Source organism: Conger conger, chromosome 3 (assembly GCF_963514075.1).
Source record: "Conger conger chromosome 3, fConCon1.1, whole genome shotgun sequence".
Classification (NCBI taxonomy): Eukaryota; Metazoa; Chordata; class Actinopteri; order Anguilliformes; family Congridae; genus Conger; species Conger conger.
In genome coordinates, this window is record NC_083762.1 from 22,297,798 (window position 1) to 22,321,393 (window position 23,596).

General features: G+C 41.0%; 1 protein-coding gene across 1 annotated transcript; it reads right to left on the minus strand.

The window, feature by feature from the left end:
- Positions 1-13,007: 13,007 nt before the first annotated feature.
- LOC133124835 (transmembrane protein 182-like) lies at positions 13,008-21,723 on the minus strand. Its single transcript, XM_061236364.1, has 5 exons — positions 21,506-21,723; positions 19,295-19,415; positions 18,429-18,527; positions 17,383-17,520; positions 13,008-14,291 (listed from the first exon to the last, which is right to left on the minus strand). The coding sequence occupies exons 1-5, from the start codon at positions 21,695-21,697 to the stop codon at positions 14,056-14,058; spliced, it is 786 nt and encodes a 261-aa protein (XP_061092348.1). The 5' UTR covers positions 21,698-21,723; the 3' UTR covers positions 13,008-14,055.
- Positions 21,724-23,596: the final 1,873 nt, after the last annotated feature.

A 23,596-nucleotide genomic window follows, 5' to 3' on the forward strand; every position in this document is an offset into this window, starting at 1 on the left:
ACCAATCCAAAGAACTTGGGTAAACTAAGCAGTTTAAACCAAATGGATTTTAACTGGTAGCGCTAGTGCCCCCAACATGCTTCCAGTAGATAGAAGCTAACTACAGCTTTCATTGGTTTAAGTATGGAGTATGGGGCACTGAGTGTCTCTAGAGCTCATGGCCACAGGAGAATCTGAAGTGAGCAGTATACTCCAATCGTACAAACTACCTGCGAACATGTCACAGAACTACGTTGTCAGTAAACTCAATACAAATAAATTAATATATAATAAATAGCTTTTACAGAAAGGTGTACAAATAAAAGATGAGGAAACTACCTATCAATGATGGGGACACTGGTAACACCAGGTAGCTAGCTTGCTATATAGCATTACTAGATTCCTCATATTTGATTAGGCTCCCATTCTGATTTATCCTTAGTTTGGCTAACAAATGAGGACCAAGGAACAAGGAATTTAATTCTTCTATCATGGTGAACCTATCGGATAAGACACCACTACTTTTTCTTCATCTCTGTTCTCAGTTTTGTTCATTTTGAACAAAAAGTTTCGTTTTTTTTAGTATACTGGCACCTTGATCCTGACCTGAAAAAAACAAACAACAGCCTGGTTAGCCACCGTGTGAAAATGAGTTGGTAATCCAAACACACAATAGTAAATAAACAATAGTAAAGAGGTTCAATGTGGGGCTTCCACCTCCCAGAACCACAGGGTCGTACCCTTGTGTGGAGTGCTGGAGTCCTGGAGCAGTCAGGCGCTGGACAGCCTCAGTTTTGGCCCTCTGGAACCCGGTGGAAAGCTGCACACAGTGTACTAAGCCAACCAGAACAAAACACACCGTCTTAAAATCAGCATTATGAGTTAAGAGGGAGTGTGACTTCCCTGATTCACCTTGCCCTCATCAGCATCTGCTCACTGCACTCTGAATACTTTTTTATAAAGTTTTTTAATCTTAATTTTTTCTTTCTAGCAACAAACAGAGACATATAAAGGGTGTTTATAGACATGATGCTATGGAAATAAAAACTTCTGTGGGATGAGAGATAGAATTAATAAAACTTTAAGGCATATTCCAGTAATCTCTCTATCTCTCTCTCTCTCTCTCTCTCTCTGTCTCTCTCTCTCTCTCTCTCTCTCTCTCTCTCTCTCTCTGTCTCTCTCTCTCACACACACACACACAGTGGTGTGCTTTCAGTGTTTCTGTAAGAGAAAGCTCCATATCCATTGGGTCATGTTGAGCGGCTGGAACAGGGAAAGGGGAAAGGGAGATGGTGACTGCCATATGGCTGTAATGAAGTTCGAAAAATGGGTATCTCCAAACAGTCTGGGAACAGTCCTTTCCTTTTTTTTTGTAGCCGACTTGAAATGAGGTTTACTCACAGTAATGCTGGATTTTGTGAAAGGAATCCAAGTTTTTCCCCTTTTTAAATTAATGCAAACAGTGGAAACCTATGCTAAGGACTTCTAAAAGGCAAGCCATCTCACATAAATATTACTATAAGGAAGGTGTGTAATTCTAATCAAGAGAGAGTGTTGGTTGGAGTTGTGGAGGTGGGGTTAGGCATTTCCTTTTAAAACAGAGATTTGTGTTGACTTGTAAATGGCGGTGTTATTAGAAAAGGGGCCTTGCACCCACTGCAAAATAAATTGAGTTATTTTGCTGGGAGTATAACATGAGCCTTTTTGTTCCATGTGACCAGTGATATCTATATTATTAAAGTGCAAATGACATTCAGCCTGACGTGATAATCAAAACCTCTGAAAACATAGCAGATCTGGGTATTTTTGCAGCACACGTGGTTCTGTGATTACTCCCAAGTGCTAAAGAAACATAAGGAGTTATCCATCTATATCACCTGCAAAGAAACATACAAATTCAATATATCCAGTGCCTGGATATAATATACCCCAGCTCTATGCACGTGCACTCATAGTAAATGTTTCTTGAACAAGGCTCTTATATTGGCATTGACACTAATGCAGCACTTTCTCTATTTATTGTCATGGTTTAAACAGAGCACATCTCTGAGTACATTTTATCTCTGTGTGTCTAACTGTATCTGCATCTATCTGTTTGTCTATCTATCTATCTATCTATCTATCTATCAATCTATCTGTCTGTCTGTCTGTCTGTCTGCCTGTATGTCTGTCCGCCCATATGGCTGTTTGTCTTCTCAAATCTATCTGAAATGTAAAATATTGGCAAAATCTGTTGCTTGTCAATTTATGTGTAAAAGAACACTTACTATGAAGTACCTGTATAGTTCTGATATTTTGTTTTGAACTGTATATCTAGTACTTCAAAGCAATTAATTATCAAATCTTAATATTATGAAAACATGATGCAACATTGCATAGTAAATCATTTTCAAATGAGGATGCTTGGAAACTTTAGCTTATTCCAATTTGGTGTCAGATCAGACATTAGATTGGATGGTATTCATGTCAACACTCTCTTCATTATAGTATGTCAATAACTCTTAAACTGCCTTGTTATTATTAAAACATGGAGGTGCTTTTTGTCCTATCATTTAGATTTTATGTAATTTGCACATGTCATGGTCAACACACAAACTTCATAAACAATAATTAGAACAGTCACTGCAGTACGTATTGTGGTGGTAATAATATGTCAAAACAATATTATGTGTCAGATAGTATTTTAATTTCCGTATAATCCATGCAATTAGAGTGCATATACATGAAAGACAATGAAGCTCAAAAATCTTTTATTACCCAAATGCTATGTCAAGGGCATTTACATTAGCGAAGGGACAAATAATTCATCTGAAACTGCTTCACCTCATAGACAGCCGTAAAACACCTGGAGATTAATACAGTACATATTTTCAAAGAAAATTATATTTCCACCAAGATCCAAGGCAAAAAAATCTCAAGGATCAGATAGAACGTTTAAAATAGTACATTTTATTGCCATCTTAAGAGTTGAACCATGTCAAATATGTATCTGACCCAGGGCTGATTGACGTAAAGCTGCTTCCGCAAATTCTTAGAAGAGCAACGAAAATATGAAAGCAGAAAGAACGCACCTTAAAGGGAGCGCATTGGACAGAGTAGACATTAAAAAATGAAATTAATTTATCCTGAACAGGATTTTTTAAGTGACAACTGTCAGAAAAGCCTTCTATTGCTAATTATGCAAGAAGAAGCATAATGACTCCTGCTCCATTCACCGATAATTATAACTTGGCAATGATGACAGCGATTAGCGGAGAGGCATACTGTTTTAAAACTTAAAGCTTTCCCCGTAAAGTGAGTTAGTGCCTGCGTGAATTGGGGCATAGAAACGAGTGATGTTTGCTAGGCAAGATGTGAGACTTCGCCAGAGACTGTTAGTCACCAAGGACACTATGAAGCCCAATATCAATGTCATGGTCGATTTCACTTGTTGGGTCTCATAAGTCGCGGATATTGATCTAGCTGTTCGGCAACGCGCGGACAGCACATAGGCATAAATAGACTGATGGCGCACTGTGTAGAGTCATTGAAGTATCTGTCTGCAGACAGCGAGATCTGTCCAGGAAGTCACTCTCATCCATAGCACGGTTGTCCATGGATGTGACATCACAAGGCCTGGTGTCAATGTCAACACCGACTCTAACACTAGCCACAACATGAACCTTCTTAGAGATAATGTTTTTGAATGCCGCAAATAACTTGAATGTGTGCGTCTAGAATTTTGGTCATTTATGCATGTCAAGACCACCCCTTGATGTATTATCTTCGTGCCATAATTATTGACTTATTATTATTGTTTTAGAAGTGAAATTGAAATACTGTTTGCCAACATCAACATTCAGTTGATGTTTGCCAGCAATAATCATGCTTCTTTGATCACAGATATTGTATTTGCTTGCGAGTTTTTCTCTTTGTTCTCGTTTTTTAATTTGTTTTATTTTTACCTCTCAGAGTTTTGCCACTATTTTGACAAAGTGGGATTTAGAAGAGGGAGCTGTTGGACTGATGGATATCATTAACACCATTAACATCATCCCTGCTAAAATGAGTCATTGCTCATTCTATCAGGGCTGATGTTAGTTATGGCCTTGCTAATAACACACTTTGCTTCACATTTGCTAACATTTTCAGCAAATACGTAAATACTATACAGGGCACTAAATTAATGCCGTTTCATCAGCCATTTGCCAACTTCTAGTGAATGTAGTTAAATGCCTGCAGATGCAGTTGTCAGTTGCCTGTCAGTATTTTGGTCCATTGTTGACAATTGTATTTCTTTTTAGTCAGTATTTTAGTAACATTGTTGACAATTGCATTTCTCTTTGGTCAGTACTTTAGTAACATTTTTGGTGAGGCATTAGGGAATTCCCGGTCAGTGCATTGGTCATTTTCTGATTATTAATCATATTAGCTAGAGATAGTTTATTAGTCCTTTTCTGGACAGTGTATAAGTATATTGGTAGTCTGTACATTGGTCACAAGTTAGTATGTTTTAAACAGCTCTGCAATGAGTCTCCTTTATTTCTCACTGTACCATGAGGAGGATATGATCGTGTGCTGGCTGGCTTTCCTTCAATCAGGAGCTTCTTATGCATGTGGCGGGGGTGGGGGCTGCAATCAGCTGAGACCACTGTGGCCAGACAAGCGGCTGTCACCTCTCTGTCTCTCTGTACAATAAATGTAAAAAAAAAGACTTCCAATAATAAATATGATAATGCTGTAGAAAGCAGAGGGCCCCTGTTCCGAAGTGTGCAGTCTTTACAATTTCATTTTGTTTACGCTTTCAATTCCTGCTCAATTCTATCTTTAATAAAGCAATTTTTGCTTAATAATGCAATTTCCATCGTCCCTCTAACACATTTCTTGTCCCTTTGACAGGTTATAAACCCTCTGCAAACAAATTCCAGGCCTTGAGACATGGCGATAGAAATCCCAGCATAATTGCTGTCAGGGTGCATAATGCTGCCTCTTTGTTTATAGGTGCTAGTGTCGGACTTATTATCTTAGCGCCGCAACAGTATTTGCTAATGGCCTCAAGTGCCGTTAAGAGATCGGACAGGGTTAATTTGCGAATCATTAAGTTGCATTATTTCTTCGTTCGCAACTCATTTTTAAGGCCTCTGGCTCGCGCAATCAATGACACCCTCGCGGTCGTCGTAATTGTATAACAAATGAAGCGATATTCCTTTTGTTGCAGGTGACAAGGGAAGTGCGTTCGGAGGTTAAGCGAGCAGCTCCCCTGCTCTCGTTCGCCGCTTAGCTGCATGCATAGTAGACGCCTCTCACCCACTTCCTGGAATGTGTTTCGCAATGCAAGTAGAAACATCTCACGTTCGGTCTTAGCACTTATTGATCAGCACAAGCGTTTGTGTACTTACAACTCTGGGCATTATGTATGTGTTTGGCTACTGTTACATTTCGTCAGCTGAGAATGATAAGGTTCTGACATTTTTTTTTATTACAAAAATAGTGCCATAAATATGTTGTTTATCGGGCACTAAATACACGTGTGACGTTGCTTTTGTTCTCAATATTTCGGAACTACTCAGAACGCACATCCTTCCAATTCTAAACTCATGATTTTAGCATGTCATAATACTGACCTATATGAGGTAAAAGGTGTGTATTTCCTCTTCAGATTTTGCTCCAAACATGTCCTCCAGATTAATTTGTGCCTCACAGGTTACTATGCTACTTCATGTAATCGTAATGGTTTTTATTTTGTATTGCTCATGAGAAAGAAAAAGCTACAAAACCTCAATCAATGCTATATAATAGCTGTGTTACTGTCTTCACGGATAAGATTTGTTGAGTCATTGCTTGTCCACCCTGTACCTAAGCTCACAATACATTCAAAGATATCAGTATGCACATCACCATTTTATAAAATGTGTGTGTTGTGTGGAACTGTTGTCCTTTACCAAATGATGCAAACGATTTGCATTAACTATTGAAGTGTAAGAGGATTGATTTGGCTCAAGATTTAGCGAAATATGACTTGCCAGCACTAACGCTGCGATGAAACAGCTACAGGCCACATCAAGCAGATGCCAGCACACAAATGCTTTAATCCAGGGAAGTTATGAAAACACATTCTCGCAGAAATTGGCAGCTTTTGGGCTGTAGGCTGGTCCCATGCTGTGTTTTTTCATGATGCTGGATATATACAAATCCTTAATTGTTCTTGTTTCCTTTACTTATGCAAGATGACCATATAATTTATTGCTGGAAGTGAAGGAGGGATTTGCAGCATTTTGGGTCAGTTATTTACATACAGTACAGGTGGTGCTGGCAATGGTGTTCAGTACACATATCATTTTTATGGAAAAATAAGGAACTTGGTAACCAGGAGACTGGGCGTTTGATTCCCAGGGGCATTCCCATGGGATCATTATCCCAGGTACTTATTTGGAATTATTCCTGCAAATATACACTCAGTGAACACTTTATTAGGTACTATTTTTATTAGACTTATTTTTTAGACTTCTGCTGCTATAGCCTATCAACTTAAGAGGTTGTATGTTCAGAGATGCTCTTCTGCATACGACTTTTGTAATGTATGGTTATTTGCGTTACTGTCACCTTCCTGTCAGCTTTGAACAGTCTGGCCCTTCTCTACTGACCTATCTCATTAACAAGGCGTTTTTGCCCGCAGAACTGCACACCAGAACAGAGGTTTTTTTTGCCTACCATTCTCTGCAAACTCTAGAAACTGTTGTGTGTGAAAATCCCAGGAGATCAGTCGTTTCTGAGATATTCAAACCACCCTGTCTGGCACCAACAATCAATCCACGGTCAAAGTCAATTTCTTCCCCATTCTGTCGTTTGATCTGAAAAACAGCTGAACCTCTAGACCATGCCTGCATGCTTTTATGCATTTAGTTGCTGTCACATGATTGGTTGATTACATATTAGCATTAACAAGCTGGTGTACAGGTCTACTTAATAAAATGCTCACTGAGTGGACTATACACGTATCCATGCATATATTTATGAAAATGTAAAATATTAAACCAATGCTAGCTACCCTGAATGAAGATAATTTGATTATTGTGGAAGTAGTATGTGCTGGTTTTACTGTAAACTGTGGTAAAATGATGTGTGTCTTAACAGAGCACGCCTTGTTTGAGGGGAGGGCAGTACGATGTGTTCCTATCGCTCTCATCTGGTGATCTGACGGCCAGTGACTGGCCTTTACTTCCAGAAGTACCCTCAGCATGGAACACCATGGACCGTTTTCTTCTTCTTCTTCTATTCATGTTAATAATCCCCGATCTTTGTAGTACTCTTATCAGCTGATAAAATTGGCTTGGCGAATAGGCTTAGCTGTCTGGACGATTTAGAGGTCAGCAAATTGAATAAGTGTTCCGTTTATTTAAGAGTTCAACTCTCGTCGGGCCAAGCAATACACTGGAGGAAGAGGCCTGAGCGGAGATCAGAGCGGTGTACCAGGTGTTCGGCTTTGACTGTGTGAAGGTCTTACGAGTGCCTGCAGGTTTAAGACTTTATGAAAGAATGACATCCGTGTAAATAATATCTTACAATCACAACTGGTGCATATAAAATCGAAAGCAATAATTAATCAACTCTTCATCTGATTTTTTACTCTTGCTTCCATGTATAACCATTGACTTGGTGTAGAGTCAAGACTTAGACATGGAGAAAGGGGACACTGGAGCAAAACAGGAGGGATTATGGGTGGTTCCCTGCTCTAATGCTCCCATGGCATGTTCCCACATCCATAACATCCAGGTCTAAGTCAGTGACTATGAGTGAGAATGAGTTGATACAGCCTCAGCTACAGTCTACTGCGTCCGTCTCACGGATACAGGATTCTGACCGTAGGTATGTGGGGATGGTGTGTGGAGGCAGGCAGGAGTGGGGGAAAAAGGAGTATGTAGGTAGAATGAGGAGATATGTTTTTGTTTGCGTCATAATCTCACCCGTCCCTTCTATGAAACATAACGGTGTTGCCGCGTACCAGTTCCCCCCGTCTTTTTCCTGTCTTTTTCTGTTGCCCTGTGAGGAGCAAGGGAGCCCTCTAGTGGCAAGCAAAGGAAATGAGACCAAACCGGGCAAGGCACCCTGAGAAAGATGCTTGTTTCGAGAATGAGTGAGAGGGAATGGGATCTCAGGACTTGAGATAGTTTGTGTGAAATGAGGGCTGCCATGCAAACACCAGAAGGGGCCTCCTTTGACAGCACACTCCAGGTACTTCCTGTCACCAGCAGGTTCATATATGCGACTCACTTGAGTGTCTGCAATGAATAATGCATTTGAAATCTCGTGCTTCTGTCTCAAATTTACCGCAGATGTTATCAATTATGAATCATAAAGCTGAAATATTGTTTTTTATTTTACACAAAATTTGATTGTGTGTACTCATTGTATAATATGTTTATGATATATGTCTTTTTTCAAACCAGTAGACTATTTCAAGCCCATTTGCAAGACTGCATTCAGAGGATGTTGTATTGTTTTATTTTTAAATTAGAGAACAAATTCAAAACTGTCATTATTTCTCCCACTGGTTTCGAGGGAGGATAAGCCCAAATAAATAGACACACCCGCCGAATATCGCTGTCTTCCAGGAGATAAGCAGGCTGACTGATACAAACGAGAGAGAGAAAAGAAAGGGAGGGTGTAAAATCAACTTTAACCCTGCGCCGTCAGCCCCTGCGTGAAGCTCCAGGCGTGTCGAACCTGCGCGGGGGGCTTTGCTTTATGCAAAGTGAAGGTTTGCATTATTCTTTCGGTTCAGCTGTTCAGCGGACCGTCGCCTCGCCGTGACTGCCGGGATTAGAGAGCGCGTCACCGAGCTGACGAGAGTTATCAAACCTGTCCTGCCTGCGGCTGACGCGCAGAGATAGGACGGTCCGACCGTTCGTGCGGAGGTTGGAGAGGCCGCAGAACGAAGCTGTCGTCTGCAAAATGAGGCTGGAGTAGCCCCCAGCTCACCACCGCACTGATCCAATTACAGAGACCCACCCCGACCACACTTAAAAAAAATTCTCGCAAAATTAATTCCCCCCCTCCAGCTCCCCTGGTGAGAGAGAGGTGTTTGTGCTCTCCCCAAATAAAACTCGCATGAATATGTACACAAATAAGAAATGCAAAGCATTTCCGAGGTCATTGTTGTTTTAAATTTCGTTATTTTCCCCAGTTCTGCATGTTATTCCAGACCGGATTATGGATGCGTCATTTTCAAATCCTTGGTGTGGAAACTGCGTTGGGGCAGGGCACTGCTGGATCAGTTCCTGTGTTTAGGTGAAGTGATTTTAAAGTGTGGAAATCAAATTAACCCTCAACAGAGGCTTAAACGCCTCCACAAATAATTCCTGTAAAATATCTCTTATATAGTAAATTCTCTCTCTCTCTCTCTCTCTCTCTCTCTCTCTCTCTCCCCTCTCTCTATCACTCTAAATGGTTACAGAGCTGGACACTAGTCAGTGGCTACTGTTAGGTATTATGGCCATCATAGTGAATACTTCATTAGATTCAAGATCATTATGGCAGTATTGGACTACTGACCACTGCTACCAGAGTACAAGGCCCAGTCAGTGTCAGGCCTGCTGAATGCTTGTTCATATCGTGTGGGGTATGCGTAATGCCTATGTGTGTGACTGTGGAAATGTGCACGTGTGTTTGTTCATATGTGTGTGTGTGTGTGTGTGTCTGTCTGTCTGTGTGTGTGAGAGCCTGCACGCATGCGCACACAAGTGTGGACTGAGGACCACTCTGAGTGCCTATTAAAGCAAGCACTTCAGTTTGCTATTAGCATTCCTTTCATCCCATCTCTGACAACAGTTTGATCACTTGCTACTTTGAAGAAGGCAGGATTTTGTTCTTTTCTTTTTCCCCCAGAAAGGAGATAAAAGATAATAGGCTCTGATTTTAGAAAGTAAATTCAAGCCTGGTTTTGTGGAAAAGAAGAAAAGGGGAGTGTGATCCAATATTGTTACTGTAATGATGTTATCAAATGCCCATGTTTCTGTTGTGCCTGTCACACCTGTTTAAAAGGGAGAGTGAGGCAGAGAGAGAGAGAGAGAGAGAGAGAGGGAGAGAGAGAGAGATAAATTGAGCAGGTGTTGTTGAAATATCTCAAGCAGGCTTGTCCTTGAGTGATAGGAATTTCACTCTTTCACAGCTTTGTCCTACAGTATCATCGTTCTGCATGCTCTGTTCCCACAAAGCACCGGGACTCACAGAAAGGGCTCCGATGGTGTATTGGTCTGAGAGAAAAGAGAACATTCCACTGTAATCCACACACGGTTCTCTTTCAGGCATTCAGATGCGGACTTGCCTTTGTGTTTTGGATCAATGTCTTGCTGCATAACCCAGTTATACTTCAGCTTGAGCTCGCAGGCAGATGACCGAACACTCTCTTTAAGAATTCACAGTTCCTTCAATAATGGCATGTCGTCGAGGTCCTGAGACAGCAAAGCATCCCCAAACCATCACCATGTTTGGCCATTGTATGACGTTCCTTTAAAAAGTTCTACCTTTGACTCATCTGTCCACTCCACTTTCTTAATGTGGAGTCATAAACACTGACCTTAGCTATGTTTTAATGGCAATGATATTCATAAACATGCAAACCTATGTACTGTATGTGTTTGTGGATGTGTGTGAGTGTGAGAGAGAGTCAGTATGAACTTGAATGTACGTGTTTATTTCTGTACTGTATGTGTTTGTGGATGTGTGTGAGTGTGAGAGAGAGTCAGTATGAACTTGAATGTACGTGTTTATTTCTGTACTGTATGTGTTTGTGGATGTGTCTGAGTGTAAGACAGAGTCAGTATGAACTCAAATGTACGTGTTTATTTCTGTACTGTATGTGTTTGTGGATGTGTGTGAGTGTGAGAGAGAGTCAGTATGAACTCGAATGTACGTGTTTATTTCTGTACTGTATGTGTTTGTGGATGTGTCTTAGTGTAAGACAGAGTCAGTATGAACTCAAATGTACGTGTTTATTTCTGTACTGTATGTGTTTGTGGATGTGTCTGAGTGTAAGACAGAGTCAGTATGAACTTGAATGTACGTGTTTATTTCTGTGTGTATGTGTGAACAGTTGTGTGAGCATGTGTGTGTGAGTGAGTGTGTGTCTGGTATTGTTTGTGTGGCTCTGTCCCCTGCAGCTGTCAGAGAGCCATGGGGGTTCACTTTCCCTTCAAGGTCATCTGTGTGCCTGTGTGAGCTGTGAGCAGCGAGAGAGAGAGAGAGAGAGAGAGAGAGAGAGAGAGAGAGAGAGAGAGAGAGAGAGAGAGAGAGAGAGAGAGAGAGAGAGAGAGAGAGAGAGAGAGAGAGAGAGAGAGAGACACAGAGACATACAGACAGAGAAAGAGAGACAGAGACAAACACAATGCTAGATACAGAAACAATGAGAAAGGGATGAAGTGGAAGAGAGGGAGAAGAAAAAAGAAAAAGAAGACTGACAGATGAGAGAGAGAGAGCCAGGGAAAAGATACATTTAGTCTATTTGCATGTCTCGATCTTCCTTGTGAGGCCCCATGGTACTAGTGCTTATTTTGGGTTCTGTTCGTCCTGCTCCAGTACTGTGTGAGAGCTGCTCAATCTGATTTAAAGTTCTCAGGGAGATGTGCAGTGAACTTTAAGAGGTGAGTAACAACACAGCAATTAAACAGAAATGGACACAGGGTTATTCACACCAGCAGAAACAATGCTGGGCTAACCTCCTGGAGCTGAAATGTAAAATGTAAACAGAGCCCTGCTCCATTGAATACCATATAACACAGATACTGTTTCAGAATTGTCTCTTTTCCTATTTAGATATATTCAAGATAGTTTACAGTTTACACGTGTTTTAAATTATTTTTGTGTCAGTACATTTTTTTTAACTTTATTGCCACATTGTGTCCTTTTTTTATCTCTCCGTGTTCTCCTTTTCTCAGCTCCCTGGCTCTCCGAATGGAAGATACCCTTTCACAAAGGGGGAACTGTGCCGGAAGTTGATAAGGAGAAGGGGCTCCACACTTTTTAATGAACGCTTTCAGTTCCAGACCTCCATCGCTCATTTCCCCCCCCCTGGCCTGCGGCCCCCGGCCCCCATGTGCTGAATGCTGAATAGACAGAGGGGCGGTGGTGTGAGGGTGCGGGTGTGGGGGGGTGCGGCGGTGGCTGTGATATGTAAATGACTGAGATGAATGTCACCGTACCCTGCGGATACAGACCCCCAAGCTCTCCCTCAGCCATGTGCCCCGGGCCCGGGGTGGGGTAGGGGGGGAAGAGGGGGGGCTGGTTGACAGAGAGAGACAGGTGGCTCCGATACTGTACACGGGCAGGCCTGAGGAACAGGCGGCCATTCATTTATCAAAGGCCAGCCGGTGTTTGATCTCATCTGCATCACTGGTGCAAGGGTGATGGCCCACTTATTTATTTATTTCCTTATGTATTCATGTGCGTAGCTCATTTTCTCCCTCTCCTGTTGTGTTTTCTGCCTACCTTAACACAATATTCCAGACCCTGTGTGTGTGTGTGTGTGTGTGTGTGTGTGTGTGTGTGTGTGTGTGTGTGTGTGTGTGTGTGTGTGTGTGTGTGTGCACTCAAGTGCATGCGTATGTGTGTGTGTGCATGTGTGTATGCATGCATTTGTGTACATCTGTGTTTGTGTGTATGTGGGGGGTGGGGTGCTTGCTTGCATGCATGCATATACACCAATGCATGCTCACAAACACACACACACACACACACACACACACACAACTATGAGAGTATGCATGTGGTTATGTGTGAGTGTATGTGTGTGTGTGCCTGTGCATGCATCTTTGTATGTGATGCTCTCGAATGTCCTTGCAAAGCATTCTGGGAGGTATACATGAACATCTCTATATGAGATGTTATTGAATTGTATTGTATTACATAAGTTAGTAAGTGCAACATATTTGAAGTGATCATAAATCAATTCAGAAGAACCAGACTGCTGCTGAACTTGCAGAGAGAGCTTGTTCAGCAGTAACTTAGATAGCATGAACAGATTATTAATATGAACAAAACAGAGCCAATCCACACACAGTGAGGAAATGTATTTGTATGTATGTACACTTTTTTCCAAAAGCTGCAAACTATTTCTGTACTTATTAAAATTACATTCATTTGTAAAACTGAATAATTTTATCTTGCCCCTCTCCTGGTATTTTACAACACAGCTATCTATTGATATTTGTCTAATCATAAACATCCACACACAACTACTGTATGTATGTAAGATAACAGTTCTTATACAATAAAGAAAATATACAATACCAATAACATGAAATATTACATTATTTTGTATCAGTCAAATTCCAGCAGAGAACAAACAAACAAATACATATATCATTATTAATTTAATGCATTCATAAAATAAAATATATATTCCAAACTTTGTGTTATAGGTGTCTTGATTTTTGTTAAACAATTAAGAATTAAGTTTTAATCATTGCCCCTAAGATCCAAAGTCAAGTTTCAATTTAAGGTAGAGGAAACAGGGTATAATAAAGTAAGATAAATGTTGTACTGGAAATTGCATCACTGGTGCACTAATTCCTATAGTTCATGTACATGATAAACTAACACAGTACAGTCATTATATACGACTTCATCCCATGTGACATGTCCATCCAATCCTGTTTCAGCCTAAGAAAATTATATGGCCTTGGCCCAGATGGAGAGATAATTATTTTTTTCTGTTGGGGCTTTGTTTACTGTAGATGTTTGATGACATTTCAAATTTATGATAATTCAGATCAGTCAACCTGGGTATGTTGAGAAATCTTTTTGGAATCAAACTTTATAGACGGTTGAAAAAGTAGCAAATTTAAAGTATTCAGAGAGGCCTGTACTGGACACTCACCATTCACTACCTCCCAAGTGGTCTTACATGAATTTGTCTGTTTTCTGTTTGTTTGCTGGCTTTTGTTTTGATGAATATACAGTTTTGACTACTGACATAACTTGGTGAGCTGATATGGCTGCGTTTGTTGGTTCCAAAGTGGTGGTTGAAATCATATTGTACAGTACATTCATACTGTACATGAATCTGTTAAAATAAACTAACCCCATCTCAGTACCCGGTCCCTAATTGGTTACTCCTTTACGCATTTGGAGGGCCCGGCCAATTAAGAAAAAGAGGAGGCCAGAGAGGTTGACCAATGGGATTCCGGCAGCAGCAACCATGAAGGACCAGCCGTAGTGGGCCTCTATATGTGCATCAGGACACGTTTCCCCTCGTTCCTGCATAATGTACTTCCCAACGTCTGCCACCACCTCCTTCCAGAGCACGAAAAGGCACACCAGAGCCAGGAACAGGCAGGCTGAAAGACAAGAAGAGACAGAGCGTTACCCCCTGCTTTCACAGTGCCACTGCACCCAACCACGGGTTCTCTGGAGGAACCACACGGCCAGCTTTGTGTAAAGGCTCTCTGTCATTGACGATGAGACATCCCCTTTCATGCCACTATTAATATTCATGAGGAGGTAAGACCAAGGGCACTTCCAGTGGCGGGTGGTGGAATATTCATCGACTGAAGAACGCACCGCAACAGGCCGAAGTACGGAAGCTCAGAGGACAGAAGGAACACAGGGGCTGACCATCTGGTTATTGTCGAGGTTCTGTGAGCCAAGCCCTCTCAGTCAACAACCTGAGACCCAGTGACAAATCCAAGTCTGTCCAACAGAATGTGTTGATTAACATGTCAGGGGTCTGTTTGCCCATCTGATTTCTGCTGATGCTCAGCCACTAACCAAGGGAAAGTGCTACACTGATATACAGTGGTCTGTCTGCGCACCCTCAGTGCGTACAGCTACAATCCTGCTGGTGTGGCAGGCAGTGATGTTATAAACTGAATTATGTTCTCGCTTTAAAAGCATGTGGCTTCTCTGAGGTTCACCAGCGTTCTCTTCCTGCTGATTTGTGGTTTGGCAATGGCATGCTGTCGTGCACGTCAGAAGGTAGGAACTGAAGAACAGGGAAATGATTTATCCCAACAGAGCTATTATGGTCTTAAAATGGAATGCTCTCTCTCTCTCACTCGTTCTTTCCCTCCCATTTTCCCTCACTCTTTCTCTCTCTCTCCCTCTCTCTCATTCTCCCTCACTCTCTCTCTCTTGCTCACATGCTCTCTCTCATTCTCTCTTTCATTCTCACTCTCTTTCTCTCTCTCCCTCTCTCTTATTCTCCCTCACTCTCTCTTTCTTGCTCATTCGCTCTCTCTCGCTCTCTCTCTCATTCTCACTCTCTTTCTCTCTCTCCCTCTCTCTCATTGTCCCTCACTCTCTCTTTCTTGCTCATTCGCTCTCTCATTCGCTCTCTTATTCTCCCTCACTCTCTTTCTCTCTCTCACACTTGCTCTTTCTCACTCTCTTTCTCTCTTACTCTCTTTCTTTCTCGTTCTCTCTCTCTCTCACTCACTAATTTGAGTGAAATAAACCTCAAACTCTCATAGACAGTGTGTTGGATCATATTTCAAGTCAGTGGGGTTGCAGGATTCTTAGAATACTGCTGATGGAGAAGACTATTTCTGGCCTACATTGGTCAGGCCCTGGCCCTGAAATACACACTCTCCTCAATGTACATAAAACACACCCAGTGCAGACCAACACCGACACACATGCACAAATAAGTGAACGCAAACTCATCTGCATCTGTGTATGTGCACACATCTGCACGCACACATGCACATACATACAGACATTTAAATCTTAGAAGCTGAATAACACCATTGTGTGAAAAAGCACTCCCTTTAATCTCCATGAAATAACTCTCTTATTTCTCAACATTTCTCATGAATTTAATAGATTTTTTTGTTACGCAAGGGACACTTGCAAGTTTCAGATATGTCGCATTAATGGACAGTAAAAGCGGCGTTGTAATTTAAAATCACTTGCTAAAGAACTGAAACCAAGACTGACATGAATAGTACTATTATAATAGGTTGAGTGTTGTTTTTCCTGTTTGTGCAATAAAATACAAATGATAATATCCTCTAAAACTGTTAAAACCGTTACATCTATTGGAATATAAACATTGTTTTGGAGGCAATACAGCACCTACTTTTGTAGGCAGTTTGTCACCTACTTCAGTAGCTTGTAATCATTCAGTTCATGGCAAAAGATAATAATTATTAGTTATTATATTGATACATTTGTAAATAACTATAGCCTATTATAAAAACGACAATGAATAGCTAGGCAAGTATAATGTTCAGTTATTTTTATTTTATAATGAATAATTGCTGTGCATAGTTCATAAAAAAAAGAAAAGAAAACTGTTTTATTTGACACTTGTTTCTGTATTCATTTCACACTCTGAGCATATTTCCGCCAGGTACTCTGCTGATATGTTTATATATTATAAAGCAATGGATGATATACCTGAACTGACACTTTTTATTTCGGAGATATACAAAGTGAAAATGGTTTTCTTATAAAATCGGGCTCACCAACGAAACCATATCATATCCAGGCCAAGTATTGACATTTTCTGATTGAGACAGGTCTTGTGAAAAAAGGAGGGGTTAAGGTTAAGGGTTATCTATTAAAAAATAAAAATGAGATTGTGAAAAAACATCAAAATGACCCAAGGTCTGAAAGGGTTAAAGAGAGGGACTAAATTCAGACTGCTTCTCACGCCCATAGAGTTCTGAACGCAGTGAAACTCAATCAGTGTGGGCCAGCCCAGAGCCCATGGAGTCTGGGTGAGTCATGATGACATACACTCTGCAGCTATCACTGCTGCCTGCTGGGATACAGGCTGCTGTTTGTCTGCCACTATCACCACCTCTCTCTCTCTCTCTCTCTCTCTCTCTCTCTCTCTCTCACACTCCCTCTCTCCCTCTCTCCTATTCTCCCTCACTCACTCTCTTTCTTGCTCCCTCCCTCTCTCTCTCACTCTCTGTGTCTCTCTCTCGCTCTCTTCCTCTGTCTCTCCCTCTCTCTCTCTCTTGCTCTCTCCCTCCCTCTCTCACTCTCTGTGTCTCTCTCTCTACCTCTCTCTGTCTCTCTCTCTCTCTCTCTCTCTTCTCTCTCTCTCTGTCAGTATGTCAGTATTAAAATGACTGTTGGCTTTTTTAAGATTTTATGATTTCATTATGATTTATTGGCAGGGCAACGAGAGTGCCAACAGGAATTGCTGTTGATTGTACTGTACTATTAATAAAAAAATATATATATAAACATATATAAATAATCAATTGATTCAACATTCATCAATCTTACAGTCATTCCTCCTGGTTTATTATTATTATTATTATTATTATTATTATTATTATTATTATTATTATTATTATAGACAAGGGTTTATAGCCCCATCCTGTACTATCTATGTTCATATTTCTTTCTTCATGTTATGTCCCCACATTTTTTTTAACAATGTACAAATGACAAATAAACAAACAATGCACTTACCTGCTGTGATAAGGAAGGCTCCACCCACCTTGTAGAGCTTGTAGCTGACAAACGGCACAGCACAAACCAATAAGAACCCTCCGGCCACACTAGCAGCTACAGCCAGGATGATGAACATGGTCCAGAACCCTCGGAACACTGGAGACAGAGCGGCATTACGTCATCACCAATTCACCATTCTTATGACATCACCAAGTTAGAATGTCTTGTGAATCTGCATCACACGTGACCAGTTTGTATTGGTTGCATCGGCTAACTACATCAATAGCTGCACCAAGAGGTCTGATGTTAAATAACTCCAGAATGAATGCTCTTTCTCTGAAATCAAACTGTAATTAAATGCAGTTAACAAGTAATTACACTCTAGATAAAGTTTAGCTGTAAACTTGTATGTGTGCCCACTTTGCAGTGAAATAATTGAATTTATGCCATTATTTCAACATTTATGAAACAATCTCAATTTGGCATAAGAAACTGGCAGAAAAAAGAATGTTCTGTAGAAAAAAAAGCTTCCTGTTATCCACTCTAACCCCACCGTAATCAGGATGTTCAATCACGATACCGTTTTCAGGGTACCTCGATATCATATAGATGTCAATCAGATATCTAATTGGAAAATTGACGCCCACACATTTGTCGGTTTACTTTTAATGGTTCAGCTGTTACGGATCAATACTACACGGAACACAGCCGGTTAGACAATACTTTAAAAAATGAGATGGACACACCTACTCCATAAACTCTCAATTCAACTTCAGAATCTTTATTCGAAAACTCTTGCTTTCTTCTTTAAAGGTATTTCATGCCAGTGGGTTATGTGGGTTATGTTTGGTCTAGATTAATCTTATTTTGTTGAAAGCATTACTCAATCTCATTAACGCATTCATGCACCCCAGAATGTTTTTTTTCCCAAATTGTGTAGAAGGCAGAGCCAGGCTGTTTAAGGTCCCAAGCCAGTGTGTCATCGTGGCTGAACCACAATGTGTGAAATACTGCACACGTGTGTGGTGTTGGAGCAGGGCTGGTGACTGAGACAGAGCTCTTACCTGCTGTGGCATCGTAAATAGGGTGAGGGACTGGTCCCAAGGCAACGGGCAGGGGGAAGAGGTATCCATGGATACAGACCTTGGGTGCTGGTTGATTCGCTGTAAATACATTGAGAGCTGGAGCAAGAACTGCCAGTACTTTGAGCGTTTACATGCCATTAGAGCAAACTACATCGTTGTAACTGCCTATGGGCTAAGTTCTGGGTGTTTTCTTTCTCATTTTGACAGTTTCCCTTCAAGTTATAATCTGTGTTTTACCATTCCCTACAAATTCATTTATTTCTGGTTTCTGTTCTGGCTCAGTGTCAGCAATGTGGACCAATAGCTTGGAAACAAAAGGGTTGCAGACTTCAGCTAAAAACTGCAGTTATATATTTTAACATGGTACACAAATGCTTAGAATTATGTTTGACCAGTTAAAAGAGCTGTTCCGGGTTTCACTTCACGCTGTTATCCAGCTAACTCAGTAATCCTGCTTTGTGAAACAGGCCCCTGGGTTCAAATTGTTTTGGATTACAATGCCTTTCGGCATTCAACATAATAAATTAAATGACCACCCATTTTCTCCTCCTTGTAGGCTCAAATGCACCAGGAAATATCAATACAGTACAGAATTTTAATCCAAAACAAATCCTTTTTGAACCCAAGGGCCTGTTCCCCAAAGCAGGATTGCTGAGCTACCTGGATAACTGTACAAAGTGAAACCCAGAACAGCTGTTTATACTTCAGTCCATGTTCCAGATTTGGGCAGGGTCTGGGTTATCCAGCTAACAGTAATCCTGCTTTGTGGAACAGGCCCCAGGCCTGTGATTTACTGTGCTATATTTGGCTGCGGGGCTGCAGTATGAATGTTTCCAGGCACTCACTGAATAAAACGGCCCAGACCACGTGAAACGAGGGGTCCCCATGAAACCAGCATCTCCAGAAGAAGCCTTCATGATGCAACGTCGCATCAGGGAGGACAGGGCCTTCTGTCACAACCGTTGCCTGCAAACAGAGACGCGGAAGATGGGGGAGAAAAGATAGAGAAAGAGAAAGAGTGAGAGACAGAAACAGTGTGAGAGAGGGAAAGAGAACTACTTGAGATTGAATAATGCTTTCAACAAAATGACATGAATCTAAACCAAACATTACCCACTAGCACGAAAGACCTATAAAGAAGAAAGCATATTGGATTTTTCAAATAAAGAGTTGAATTGAGTTTGAGGCCTGTGGATCATAAATCATACGCATTCACTGATTAGGCTGTTTTACAACTGAAAGTGGAGAATGAATATATGCCATATTTTGGGGATTATTTCATAAGTGGTGTTTGGCTTCATACATCTGGTGTCATTGAAAAGGCACAATTTTCTCCAATTTTCTATTTTTTAAAAAGAGCAGTTTGCTGTATTTAATGTTGTTTTTAAATTGAATAAACCCAAAATTGATATTTGCTCATTTTTCATGTTAGCGTAGTATGATGTATTACGCAAATGTGAAAATACATTGAAAAGTATCTCAGTCTGAACTATTGAGCCTGTAAAAGATGATGGTAATAATGCTTTACATTGTGGCCTTGCTGTTCACTCATCATTATGCACATATTCTGTCACATTGCATCAGTAATGGACAGCAATGGACAAGTGGTTCTTAGGCTTGAGCTGATTCACTGATGCCGAAACACTTGCAAAACACATGTTACACCCTGACAACTGCTGAAACTGTTGTTGGTGACCTCACCCCAACAGTTAACCCAGGTTCCCTGCCAGACTCGCATTTCAGCGTAAAACCAGGCCTTTTGCCAAGCTGTCATGGTTACTGGGTTTGGGGGATATACAGTATCGTATCGGATCCTTCATCTTTGCAACTGTATGTATTACATTGCAAGGAACAAAGAAATAAGTGCATCTTATCTAGTATTTTAGCCTTATAATAAGAAATAAACTCTTACTTATATTACCTTCCTGCTCAAATAAATATTGGCAATGAGGTGAGACAGTTGGACTCCTTTCCACATTTGCCAGTGGGGTAAAACAATTTAACTTGATATGCAAGAAGTAACTTAAAACAAGCTTCTATTTGAGAGGAAGAAAATCCGTTTATAAGTCTCATTACAAGACTAAAACACTTTCTTTTTTCCCACTGTAGAAACACCCAATACATCCTGCGGTGTGCCGGCAGGGTGTTGGTGAGAGAGTTTTGGGCTAAACTGGGTGTGCTCCTCTTGTGGGGAGCTGTTGAGAATTTTGATCATTTGTCACTCCACGTGAGCAGGATAATCATTCCTCCGTGGGGAGGCTGAGTAATTGAGGTGCGCCGCAACGTCTGCTCAGAGTCCATTTCTCAAAACTTACAGCTGCACGGCACTTTCTCTGTGTCTCATGACCTCTGAAAGCAGCAGAAACCCTCTACTCGATAATACTGAAATACCCATCTGTGGTCCTCTTGTTACCGAAGAATTCTCCTCGTATCAGACACACATGCTGTATAAATAAAGCATACATGCTTTGGCTGGGGTGAGGTTGGGAGCCCAAAGGGTGTCCACACCCCTGTGTTTAAGATGGTTGAGACACCATCCATTTTGACTGCATTGTTGAAACATCTCAGAAGGACATTAGGAATGAAGCTCATGCCCTCCATCTATTCGTCAAAAGCAGGATATATAATTGACAGGACTTAAAAATAACTAAGCAGGGAAGGATGTGAGTGCACCACAGAGCCAAATCTATATGGTGTGTATTCCAAATGAACAGAGAGAGCTGTGAAGAAACAAACCAATTGGCAACAGTCCCTAGAAGATCATCTGTACAGGAGATACACTCCCCATTGCAAAATCCCAGCTGTCTTCAACCCCTCCATCAAATGTCATAATTTGACTTGTAAGAACTTAACATTCTCCTTTCCTGGTTTGAAAGCATTATAAGCACTGGACCAGTGCAACTAAGAACACTTCAAACCGTTAGAAAATGAGCAGTCGCCATGTGAAGGCATTCTTCTCTTTAGGTGTCCAGTGGATGGGAGCACCTTTTTGAGTGTCTTAAAAGGCTGGGACATTTTATTTATTTTCTCCAGCCTAGCACACATACCAAACCTACCTCTGTGCTGTTTGACTGCGTGCTGTTTGACTGTTCCTCCATGTTGGTGTCGACTGTATACTGCATCTGTCCATAGTCGTCGCAGTCGTCGCTGGCCAGCAACCAGTAGTCCGTCGCAAAAGCCACAAAGAAGCACAGCACCCCGATCCCCCCTACAATGCCCGCCACAAGGGCGACCACCTCTGCCTTCATCCTGAGCACGTCTGAGAGAGCTACAGCAGTGGGGCAGGGGGCAGGGGTACTCCTGTGACAGAGGGTGGGGCACGGAGAAGAAGAAACAGGCAGGGGCACATGGGGGCATTGGCTATTTTGGGAAGCAAAATGAGTCGGGCATGGTGCAAGCTTCCCAGGCCGGTCAGTAGGAGGGATTCCATTGGGAGAGGGAGTCAGGTGGGTGGGTGGTGGGGGGGGGGGGGGGGAGTGAGTGGGCAGTCAGGAGTGTGACATAACTATGAGAGTTCCCCACAATAAGGGGCCTGGAGGCTTGTGTGTGTGAGAGTGTACGCATGTATGCGTGTGTGTGTGTGTGTGTGTGTGTAAGAGTGTGTGTGTGAGCGTGTGCTTGAGAGAGAGACAGAGAGAAGAGTGTCTGTATGTATGTTTGCCTCTGTGTCTGTGTGTGTTTTGGTGTTTGAAACTGTCCTTGTGAAGGAATGCTATCTGTTGTGGAATCCCTGGAGCAGCTATGTTTCAGGACTCTGTTTATTGGTGGTGGCTATTTAGCCCCTCTGTGTTACACTTGCAAAGGGAATGGAAAATAATTTAGTCAGGGGATGCCAACTGCATACTCAACTTACCCTGTATACTTACCCGTGGGGTGTGGGTATGGGAGAAGAGATTTGTGGACAAAATGTCAAATATTCTAAACCGGCACATATCTATTGCAGTGCAGTACTTTTGCTCCAAGTATTTTGTTGGTTTCAAAAGAGTCTGATGATCAGAACTACCCTGAAATTAAATATCATTTTCTGAAATGTCTCGCATACAGGCGTCCCATTGATAATCACCTTATCAATACTATTATTTAATGTAGTCTTGTCCTCCACGTAATTATAACTACACTAATATGATTTGATTACTTTCCTCAAAATGATAAATACTTCATTAGTATTGTGCTTTTCTAAAGAAATGTATTCCGCTTGATTGCTACAATGCAAGTTGGCTACAATGCAACTGGTACTGTAGCTTGGATAGTTCATTTTACTCCTGTGATATGCACATTATTTATTTTGCCGAGTTAGTCTTAAACAAACAAAAAAATAAATAAATAAAAGAATTAAAAAAAAATATCTACATGTTATAGGGTTTGAATAATTGGAATGTTATTTGTTGTTGAAAATTGCTTTTGAAAAAATGCTTTTGTTTTCTGTTACCTTGGCAGTCAGCATTTCCCTTACATTATGTAAGATTACATCAAAGAATAAAATCAAAAGCCAGCAGAGATAATACTGTCTGCTTCTCTAGCCTAATGGATGAAAATAAGTGGGTTTGTGTCCAATAGTACAGTACTTGGTTGGGTGAAACTATGCTACTGCTAGAAGTGCCCTAGAAATAAGATATACGTAATGATACAAAACCTGTATACCCCAAAAAGAAAATTTGTATACCACAAACTCATGAGATTTCATTTGCCAGCATTTTCTTGTCAGTGGATGATTCAGTGTCTAATAGACATGTATACATTTGCATATTAAAATGTATTAATATTATTGTTTATACCATTATTAAACATTCTCTGTTATTCAATATACTTTTGAGCAGAGAGCAAAAGAATGCTCAAAACAAAAAGTGGTATCTTTAAAACATACATGCATCCATCCAGTTTTATGGAAAGTGAACAATATTTTTATTGAAGTACTCTTTTTTATCATTCCAAAGTGTTCTGCTTTTTCTCTGCAATGTGCACTGTATATAGCTTCTACCTTCAGTGTCTTTGTTTTGTTGATTGTCATTTTACTTGTAGGCCAATGTTCAAAGATGTTTGCAGAGCGTTGTTCTTATTAATCGACATCTGGTGACTTGAAGTTCTCACACTTTGCTTCAGTCAGGCTTGCTAGAAATTAAATGAAAGCCTCATATCTGGACAAAATC